Consider the following 10,628-nt stretch of genomic DNA (forward strand, 5'->3'; position numbering starts at 1 on the left):
TGACAGGGAAGGCTAGGGAGTTGATTGACATGATGCAGAGAAGGAAGGTTGACATACTGTGTGTCCAGGAGACCAGGTGGAAAGGTAGCAAGGCTAGAAACTGAGGAGCAGGGTTCAAGTTGTTCTGCCATGGGTCAGATAGGAAGAGAAATGGAGTAGGAGTTATCCTGAAAGAGGAGTTTGTGAGGAATGTTCTAGAGGTGAAAAGAGTATCAGACAGGATGATGGGTCTGAAGCTGGAAATTTAAGGTGTGATGTTCAATGTTGTTATGGTTATGTCCCACAGGTAGGATGTGAGTTAGAAGAGAAGGAGAAATTTCCAGAGTGAGTTAGATGAAGTGATGCAGAGCATCTCCAGAGGTGAGAGAGTGGTGATTGGTGCAGATTTCAATGGACATGTAGGTGAAGGGAACAGAGGTGATCAGAATGTGATGGGCAGGTTTGGTCTTCAGGACAGGAACACAGAAAGACAGATGGTGGTAGACTTTGCAAAGAGGATGGAAATGGCTGTAGTGAACACTTTCTTCCAGAAGAGGCAGGAATATAGGGGGATGTATAAGAGCGGAGGTAGAAGCACTCAAGTGGACTACATCTTGTGTAGATGTTGTAATCTGAAAGAGATCAGTGACTGTAAAGCATTTTAGGGGCGAATGTAGCCAGACAACACAGGATGGCTGTGTGTAAAATGACTCTGGTGGTGAGGAAGATAATGAGGACGAAGGCAGATCCACATCAAGGATCGACTCTGAGCCCCTTCTTGTTTGCTCTGGTAATGGACAGGCTGACAGATGAGGTTATACAGGAATCTCCATGGACTAAGATTTTTGCAGATGACATTGTGATTTGTAGTGAGAGCAGGAAGCAGGTGAAGGATAATCCAGAGGTCTGCTCTGGAAAACAGAGGAATGAAGCTTAGCCGCAGTAAGACAGAATACATGTGTGTCAATGAGAGGGACCCAGGTGGAACGGTGAGGTTACAGGGAGCAGAGGTGAAGAAGGTGCGGGACTTTAAGTACTTAGGGTCAACGGTTCATAGCAACGGAGATTGTGGAAAAGAGGTGAAGAGGCGAGTGCAGGCAGGTTGGAGAAAAGTCGAGAGGATAGGATTAGATGGAGGCAGATGATTTGCTGTGGCGACCTCTGAAAGGGATCAGCATTGAGCACATGAGCCTGTCAGCCAGTTTTGAGTGATTGAGTTTATCAGAAGCAAACAGTCACGAGTGACACCGCCTGCCTGCTCCTGTGGAGCCACAAAACAAACACTATTTTGCATTTTTACCACAGGTTTGTGTTGACTTGAATATGCTGACTCTGCTGTTTGGCAGCGCACCACTCTTACTTTCACTTCCCTCTCCACCCATTCTGTCTTTCGCTGCTCGCTGCCGAGAACTTCCTCCTCTCTGCTCGTCTGTTAGCACAGAAACACTCGCCTAGATGTGTGTTCAGGCTTTTTCTTCTTCTCTGGACACCTGCAACACCACACCGAGCTGCTAGAAAGACGGTAAGTCAGATCGAAGTTCTGCACCTCAGTAACAAGAACCAGTGATGAGGAAGCAGAGTCAGTGAGAAGAGCTGCAGCAGAGGTTTGTTGTCTGCTCTCGGCTCATTGTGTGTTTATGGGTCTACAGATCTCCTGGATCTGGGTGGGATCACATGGCAGAACCAGGTCCATCTTTGGCTCCAGGTAAGTCAACGTCCACCCACAGCAGAGACTTCTTCAGGTTGAGTTTGATTGTGCTGCACAGACACAGACCCTTAGTGGGTTTCATTCAGAGATACACACAGACGAGGGTCACGGTCCAACACATCTGTGAGTAAGACGACAGCTGGGAGGGGGAAAGGGCCGAGTTTTTACTTGGAAAAGTACTCCTCTACAAAAACCTCTGTGCACACAGTAAAGTACATGCTCTGAAATGTACTTTAAGTAAGACAGAGGTTCCTCTGAGTTCCTGACAGAAACAAACTATTTAGCCTTTGTTAATACCATGAATGTACAGTACCATGAAGTACAAGTCCGGATTAATTCCACTCGTTCCTCATAAAAAAGTTTCTGCAGAAATCTGAAATGTTCAGGTTCAGTTTAATTTTAATGTGCAGATTCAAGAAGAGAACAACTTCACAAAGCAGATTTTATTAGAAATGTACTGTAACTGTCAGATTGACCAAGTGAAGTAAAAAGTAAAATATTTAGCCTGATGTGGCAGAACCTGAGAGCTCCTAAATCAGTACTTTTTATATGTCTTGTACATGTCACAGACTGCTGTGCTTCCAGTTTTACGCAGTATGTCGTGCGGTTCATTCTGTAGATTGTTGATATGTCACAAATTATTTACTGCTTCGCACTAAATACCAAGAGTGAAAGGGCGACGGTTGTGAGAAGGGTGGACTTAACCATCCTCTGTAACACATACACAACCTACTTCCTACTCTTTCACTGGGAAATACTACTAAAGTAACACAGTTATACTAGTAAATATAAAGGAAATACGTTTTAGTATTTGTGCTTTGGTTCAATTCAGGACTAAATAAAACAATGTAAACTAGTTGTATACTTGTTATACTACTAACACATTAAAAAACTACTAGTAAACAGTTTATAAACAAAAATGGAACAAATTAGTCCCAATAAGTACTGAAATACCATACTTACAACTTAAGTATAAGTATATGTAAGTATAATATTTCAGTACTTATAATTTTACAACTATACTCCTGGTACAGTGTCATTAGTATGGTCACTACATAAAGTACACTAGTGAAATATACTTGTTTACTACCATAAATCGTAAGGGAGTGATGCATCGTATGGTTTTGTTCACCATCTCAGTTTCTAAAGGTCTCAGGGAGTCAATGTGGTCTCACACAAACGTGGAAATAATTTTTATCCAAGCTGTGTTAAAGGAAGCAAAAACTTTACTATTGTCCATAACATAAAGCCCACGTACTGTGTGTGCGTGTGTGTGTGTGTATGTGTGTGTGTGTGCATGAAGAGGAAGCTCCCAGTAGTTCCAGTTTAACTACTAAGGAGCTGCAGCAGAACTTGCGGGCGGTGAAGCAGAGGGAGCGTCCGGTCCGGCTGCTGTTTGAGATCCCAGCAGCTCGGATTGTTGACCAGAATCTGTCCAAATATGTGGTGAGTCTCTGGAGAAAAGTCACAGACCAGTAACAACGCAACATGAAAATTTGGTGAAGTAACACAGAACACCCGTTAACAGTGATGTGTATGAAGTACACACTTGTACTGAAAAGACACAGACATTTTTACTGCAGTAACTGTTTTTAGTTAGTTTTTCCTCTTTTCTGTTTTATGACTCATCTGACCATTTTAGATTTACCCTGTGGGGGACTAACGAAGAGTATTAACAAACGAATAATACTGATAATACTTGTGTACTTTTGCTTAACTTTAAATGGTGAACAACTTTTCCTTGTATTCAGGTATTTTGGAACTTTTACTCGCTCTAAGTCTCTGAGCACTTCCTGCCTAGGACTAAATACTGTGACTGGTCCTTTGGTATCCTGAGGAGGTGTAGTTTAGTGCCCTCAAACCCAGGAGGACACGGGTGAACTCAGGAACCGCACTCATGGCTGAACCCCGTTCTCAGGTTTACATCTTTTTTCTGTGTGTGTTTCTAGGTGTACCAGGTGGTGGTAATGCGTTCCGGCAGTTTTGATTCCCGCCGTGTTTCTGTCGAGCGCCGTTACAGCGACTTTTCCCGCTTCCACCACAAACTGGTGGAGGAGTTCAACGAAGAGCTGGAGGACGTGGTTCTCCCCCGCAAACACCTCACCAGGAACTTCAGCCATGAGGTCATCTCAGAGCGCCGCATGGCTCTGCAGGACTACCTGGCTAAGTTGTACGGTGTACGCTGCATCCGGCACTCGCCTCATTTCCCCAAATTCTTCACCGAGCCAGAGCAGAAACAGGCCCACACTTTACTGCGAGCGGGACAGTTTCAGTTGGCTCTGGAGCGGCTGCAGCTTGTTTTGGAGATCCAGGAGAAGCTGTTACCGTGGCAGAACCCCACCCTGATCGTACCCAGCCTCTCTGCCCTCGCCATCTGTTACCGGGACCTGGAACAACCTGAGCAGGCCTTTGCTGCAGCTCACAGAGTGCTGCCCCCGGTCCGTCGATACGGGCTCAACCAATACAGGGCTGGGATCCTAGAACTGCTGGTGGATTTGGGATACCAGCTGGGTCGTCCTGTGGCCCAGCTTCAGGAGGAGCTGACTCTCCTGAGAGACGCTGAGAGGGGTGAGGTGTCCCTGCGCTCTCTTAAGGAGTTGGTGGTTCAGGAGTTTATGTGAGGACGGTGCCGGTTCTTCTGCACTGGTGGATCCGAGGTCTCAATGGTTCAATTCAGTTCTGAGAAACTGTCCTTGATCTGGTCTGATCAGTCAGTCAAACAGGTCTACATTTACTGCCGTGACTCCAAGCCCTGCAGAAACCCAATATGTTCTAAGCTGATGTCTTACAAAAGACCCGAACCAATGACTTTCTTAAAATCCACTTTACCCCTAAAGAAGAAGAAGCAGCACATTCTCAATCTGTTTCAGAGACAGTCCTCTAGTTCAGGAAATATCTTTTTTGTCCTTTAAAACAGAAATTGTTGGTTTTCATTATGATAAAAGATGTCAACTATGAACCACAAAACACGTCACTGTTGGACTCCAGATAATCAGGGGCAGCCTCTGATGTCGCTGTCAGTTGGAAATTAAGCAGAACGATATCCCTCATGACGAGGATTAAGAACCCCTGGTCTAAACTGAGAAGAAGCCACTTTACCTGTAGTTGAATTAAATTAATATCTTAAGTTTATTGAACTTGTTTTGTCATGTTAAAAACATTAATTTATTCGACAATTACCCAGGAAGTTTGGTTTCTGTGTTGAATTAAATTGGTTTGAACATGTGAATTATGACCGAAAGAACAAACTGAAAGGGTTTGAACGAATGAACAAATGAATTATGAACATATATAGAGACATTAAAATCGTTCCAGTTGTCCATTTTACAATGTTTTCCACCTACAGAACACCGTAGTTCAGAGATAGGGGCATAGTAATTTTAATTTGTTTACTAACTGGTGACCAAAGGTATTGATTTTAACGGCGCCAGGAGCCACTTTATTAGGTACACATCTATTGTAGCTCTACCAACATTTTCAATAACTTCCTAATGTTCAGGTTTTGTTGATGTGTAAATTTAGTCTGTGTTAGTCACTGAACTCAGATGCTGTTGTACTGGAATGAGTTAGCCAAAATATTAGGAATACCTCTGAAAGGTCACTGCTAAAAAAGCTGTAACTGTCCCTCTGCTAAACATTTGGTCCATGTCCATAAAGGACACTCTTCTGTCTGCAGGAATTAAAGTGTCTTCTTTGCAGAGGAACCTGTGTAATGTTGCTTCACTTTCAATGCAGATTAGGTAACAACGCACAAACTGTGTTTTTACAACGTGAGGGAGGAACTGCACAAAATGAAATTACTGAAATTACCCAAGGACTATTTTGAATGTGGGCTTGTTCCTCTTTACTTTGGGGGTGTGGGGCAGTTCGTGACTGCCTTTATTGGTTATGTATGCTAACACATACAGAGAACTGGCTTCTGGTTGTTGCGCTCTTTCAGGGAAATGTTCAATAGCAGATAAATGAAGACAAGGAGAATAACAATTACAAACAAAGGTAATGGCTGAGGACAACATTAGAATGACAAAGAAACCCTGGTACAGTGACATGGCAGTTCCAACACAATTTCCTAATTAAAGTTTCTACTTACGTTTCAGGGTCTGCTTGTGTGAGTGTGTTAGTCGTTCTGTGGGGATGCAGTGGGTTAGTATTAATATGTCCAGCTTGTACAGCTGATAATGAGTGTGAAGGCCCGAGAAGACAAACTGTGCCAGTTGCTGGTGAGAAACTGTGCCAGTGTCTGGTGGTTTTGGCTCTGAAGCACCCACCATAGGGGAGAAGCTGGAAGAGGTTGTGTCCAGGCTGTGGGGTCATTGTTGATCTGCTTTTAGGATCTAGATTAGTACAAGTCCTGGACAGTGGGAAGTGGAGCACAAAGGAATCTTTTTTTACTCACACTGCCCACTGCTGTCTGTTCTTGTCCTGTTTGTTGTGATGATTGTGAAGGTGCAGTCGCTTGTGTAGAGGAAGAAGAGCAGAAAGGAAAGGACTTGTCCCTGAGTGGACCAGTGCTGGTCAGTGGTGTGGTCAGGAAGCTGATGATCCACTGACAGATGGAGCTTGGAGGACAATGACGCTACCTGAACATAGTTTTCTCTTAAATCCACTTAAGAAGGTGTAAGGTTGTTGACATCACCTTATTTAACACTTTGGCCATTAGTTCTGAACTGGTAAACATTATTACAGAAACTGTAAATAGTGTATCCAGTTGAATGTGGCATCAGTGCTGCTCTCTGGCTGTGCTTTGCATTGAGATTAAAACATCCACAATAAATGTATTATATACAAAGATTCTAAGTGAGCTACTGAAACATTATTTAAGTAAAGGTGCAAATCCAACACTGTAGAAGTACTCTCCAACAAGTGATATTATTACTTTGAAAGTACAAAGTTTTCATGAAGAAAAAACTTCTTCTCTGCTCTTTCTTGCAATTTCATCTCATGAAATGGAAACACTTTTCTGATAGGACTTTGCTTTGATGTTTTCTCCTTGACTTAGATTTTTGCTGCCTTGTACCTCACTTTTGAGTCGCTTTGGGTAAAAGCGTCTGACAAATGACTAAATGTAAATGTAAGAAAATTCGCGTAAGCACAAAACGAGAAGGTTGAGAATAAAATGATTATGTAGATCGGTGCTCTCAGTGATGGATTAGCGTAACTGCTAGAAGCTAAAAGCTGCTCGACGTTCGGCTGCTTTTGTCTGACTTGCGCGGAGTTGGTACTCGTGGTTTTAGCCAAACATTTAACGAACTTTTAAAACCTCCTGTTGTTAAGTGACTTTTTACTTTAACCAATGGCAAACGACTCAGTGAAACTCTCCAAAAACCTCCTTCGTATGAAGGTAACTACAGCGTCTTTTCTAATAAATAATTAAACGTAGAAGCCACCAAGCTAATGTTACAGCAGTATGCTAGAAACCCGACGCCACGCCAAATTTCAGGCAGCAAAAAGACTGTTATGCTTCCTCCTGATTTACAAGATCATTCGTGGCAAATGGTGAAATACGATATTTGTATGTGCAGTTTTATTCAGTGATCCAATCGTTGTATCACTGAGTTTTGTAGCGGGTTGTAGGTTGAGTAAATCACCCTTTTACTGTTTTTTGTGGTGAATTCACTTCTCCGTATTGTTATCATAGTTTTGCGTGGTTTTGTGCACGAGAGTGAAACGTGTGTGTTTTCTAATGTTAATAAAGTATAAGCTTCACTTATTCCACCATTAGAAACCCCAACGTTTAAAGCCGTTCTTTTAGTTCCAATAAAAGTCGATGATTTGTTCCCACAGTTCATGCAGAGAGGTCTGGACGCGGAGACGAAGAAGCAGCTGGAAGAAGTTGAAAAGCGAATCATAAGTGATGAACACTGGTATCTGGACCTGCCAGAACTAAAAGCTAAAGAGTAGGTGTTTTCACACCAAACAGACAAGTATGAACCAGACTCCATTAGGAAATCTGCCTGCTTAAATCTTTCAGTGAACCAGCAAACATCCAATATTTATTTTGGATAATGAGTTTATACCGAAACGTCGATATTTAATAAGTTATTCATATTTATATATAAAAAAAATTAACTACAGCTTTCAATTGAAATTAGTCAATTAAAATTGATAAATTCTGATCTTAAATGAGTACTATAGTATATAGAATATACTAAGGTACTTAGTGGTCCCATCATAATGCCAATGATGGATTTACAAAATTGCTAGTCTTACATTTACAACATGGAAGTAAATGTTGTCATGTGTGCAGCTTTGGAATTGGGTTGCATTATTTTTTTTTTCCTCACAGGAACCTGATAATAGAGGAGAAGAGTTTTGTTCCCTGTGAGGAACTGAACTATGGTCGCATGTCTTTCAAAGGTTTTAATCCAGAAGTTGAGGTTTGTGGCTTTTAATTCATTTTTATCTCATCTGCTTGTTGTTCACTTGGCATTTCTCTGCATAAATTGAAAAAAGAGAAATGATGTTTCTGGACATTATCGGCTTTTCACGAACCAAAATCCAGTGCTTGCTCCCTCCTGTGACATAAAACAATTTGTGAAGCAGCTGAGGAGCCTGTAGTCTGTGTTTGGGTGAAAGCTTTAAAGTACTGATTAACAACTTCAGTGACTCTGTGTAGGAGATGGAGCAAATGTTTGGTTTCTGCTAAATAACAGACATGATTAGACTGTTGCCAGCTAATTAAATAACTTATTCTGTAGCCATTGTATGTTGTAGCCCTATAATGAACTAGATTGTCCAAAAATATCTTTTTATATACACACTGTAATGGTGGTTGAAGGCAGATAAAGTCAACTTTGATCATTTGGTCAAAAACACTTACCTGAAACCTGCATCAGGGACTGCTTGAAATTGTGGCTGGACCCAAATGTTGGTCCACTGACATTTCAGTTAACCCATGGTGTTTGAGATGTGCCACTCTGTTTCTGTCGCTTGCCTCCTCTGCATCACTGACTACTCATTAACACTGATAATAAAAAATGTTTAATCCCACCCAGCTCAGCTTGGGAAAGGGAAGCAACAAAAATACAAAAATGAGTCAGTAAAACAAGTTATTTACAGCTGTCTGACATCAGCTCACACATAAATCAGCCTTTGGGGGCCAATAAATAAAAGTCCTAACCAGGTAATTCTCGTGACATTACGACGTTCAGAATATGAATTAGATTCGATCGTGGGTCTGTTCACAGTGTCATTGTTCGTCACAGAAACTCATGGCTCTGCTGAATCCTAAACATGAAGAGATGAAACGAGAGGAAGAGGAGATCAGCCGGATGCAGACGGATGTGACAGATGAAGAAATGGCTCTGAGGTACGTGCAAACAGATGTGTCTCAGTTCTGTTTGAATGTTAGACATTTAGTAGGTTCAGTATTTTTTATTTTTTGTAAACATACATTTTAGTGACACACATGGAAAGAGAAATTACACAATCAAAGTCTGAATATAGAGAGAACGAAGTCCCGAACGAACTTTATTACCACAGTTTTCTGACTATATTTTTGCCAAAGCTCCCGGCCTACTCTGCCAGTACTCTGACATTATCAGAATTTTTTTTTTTGTATACTGAATGCAATACCCGAGTATTCCATCTTTAGTCTTGCAAAATTGTGATGTTACTTTAAAAAAATTAGTATTTCCAGTTTCTGGGTTTTCAGATTAAACAAACTCTGATCCAGAAATGAACCCTGAAGTATTGTGACAGGTTAACAAGAGATTTGAAACAGTTTTGAGAAAGTTAAAATGAATTTTTGTTTTATATGTGCAATACAGTAACCTGTGTTCTTTTGATTTAAAGTAACAAACATGTTTTTACTGTAGTGACAGTATAAGGGTGTGTGTGTGTGTGTGTGTGTATATGTATATGTGTGTGTGTGTGTGTGTATATATATATATATATATATATATATATATATATATATATATATATATATATATATAATTTTTTTTTTTCACCAGCATATTTTGATGGTAAATTTTTTTTTATCGGTGAGTGTTTCTCCCACTCTTAACTCAGCGTTATTGTACTTTTTAAAAAAAGTCTTTTAACACATCTTTATTTGCGGTGGTTTGACCTGTTAAAAAACAAACAGGCTGTCTGACGATTTTATTACAAACTTGTTTCAGGTACGAGAGTTTAGTAACAAGCATGAAGAAGAAATTTTTGAAGAAGCGTGAGCGGGCAGTGATTGAAGAGGACGACATCAACCAGAACGCCATAGGAACAAACCCAAAGAGAGTTTTTCTGAAGCCTCAGGACTGAGCCCGACATGGGATGTGCGTTAGAAAATCTACTTTCTCTGTAAAGTTTTTACAGCTGGTAAAACAGCATGTACAGCGTTTTAATCCTGAGTGGATGTTATACATCCTGATTTTTATCAAAGATGTTTTTGAGACCCTGTGAGATTTATGAATATCTCTGTGCGGAAGAGAGGAGACCTTGATTAAAACAGCTCATTGTGTTCATGTGTCTGTCATATGTCAGCAGTTATCAGTCAGTGAACTTTAGAGATGGTGGGCAGTGGATTTTGTCTAAAAGGACGAGGTGCACACTCACCTCAAGCGGTTTTGTTCAGCCAGTGTGTTGTTAAAGGGGCTCTTTTCTAAAGGTTGGCTTCATTCAGCTGCCCACTTATGAAAGCCTTGTGGATTCTCTTGTTGATGTGTGCTGTCCATTAAAATCCTAATCTGAGTTAGTGAGGAGTACTGAGTGGTTCTGCTCATTTAAAAGCTGCATTTATTGTTCATTGCTGGATTTAGAGGAAAGCAGAACAAAGTTTAAGAGGTGAAAACTGACCCAGAGGAAAAGTAGGGCTCGTCTGAATTTTGCCACAACTCAACTAGTTAGAGTTGAGCCACTGTCCTGCTTGTTTCCTAGTCATCTCCTCATTGCCCACTGCTGATAACCTGGCTCAGGTGTTCAGTAATCAGAAGATGGAGACTGT

General features: G+C 41.1%; 2 protein-coding genes across 3 annotated transcripts; both read left to right on the forward strand.

The window, feature by feature from the left end:
• Positions 1 to 1,343: 1,343 nt before the first annotated feature.
• Positions 1,344 to 5,777, forward strand: snx20 (sorting nexin 20). The gene is made up of 4 exons (XM_067493520.1): positions 1,344 to 1,501; positions 1,629 to 1,684; positions 2,991 to 3,133; positions 3,637 to 5,777. The coding sequence occupies exons 2-4, from the start codon at positions 1,654 to 1,656 to the stop codon at positions 4,306 to 4,308; spliced, it is 846 nt and encodes a 281-aa protein (XP_067349621.1). The 5' UTR covers positions 1,344 to 1,501; positions 1,629 to 1,653; the 3' UTR covers positions 4,309 to 5,777.
• A 1,085-nt stretch (positions 5,778 to 6,862) lies between these two features.
• mphosph6 (M-phase phosphoprotein 6) lies at positions 6,863 to 10,145 on the forward strand. 2 transcript variants are annotated; one of them, XM_067493521.1, is made up of 5 exons: positions 6,863 to 7,028; positions 7,472 to 7,584; positions 7,974 to 8,064; positions 8,875 to 8,996; positions 9,811 to 10,145. In XM_067493521.1, the coding sequence occupies exons 1-5, from the start codon at positions 6,981 to 6,983 to the stop codon at positions 9,944 to 9,946; spliced, it is 510 nt and encodes a 169-aa protein (XP_067349622.1). In that variant the 5' UTR covers positions 6,863 to 6,980; the 3' UTR covers positions 9,947 to 10,145. The 2 variants fall into 2 exon arrangements, with proteins under 2 accessions (XP_067349622.1, XP_067349623.1); XM_067493522.1 differs by having other exon boundaries at positions 6,867 to 7,028; positions 8,893 to 8,996.
• The last annotated feature ends 483 nt before the right edge of the window (positions 10,146 to 10,628 follow it).

This window comes from Channa argus, chromosome 23 (assembly GCF_033026475.1).
Source record: "Channa argus isolate prfri chromosome 23, Channa argus male v1.0, whole genome shotgun sequence".
Taxonomy (NCBI): Eukaryota; Metazoa; Chordata; class Actinopteri; order Anabantiformes; family Channidae; genus Channa; species Channa argus.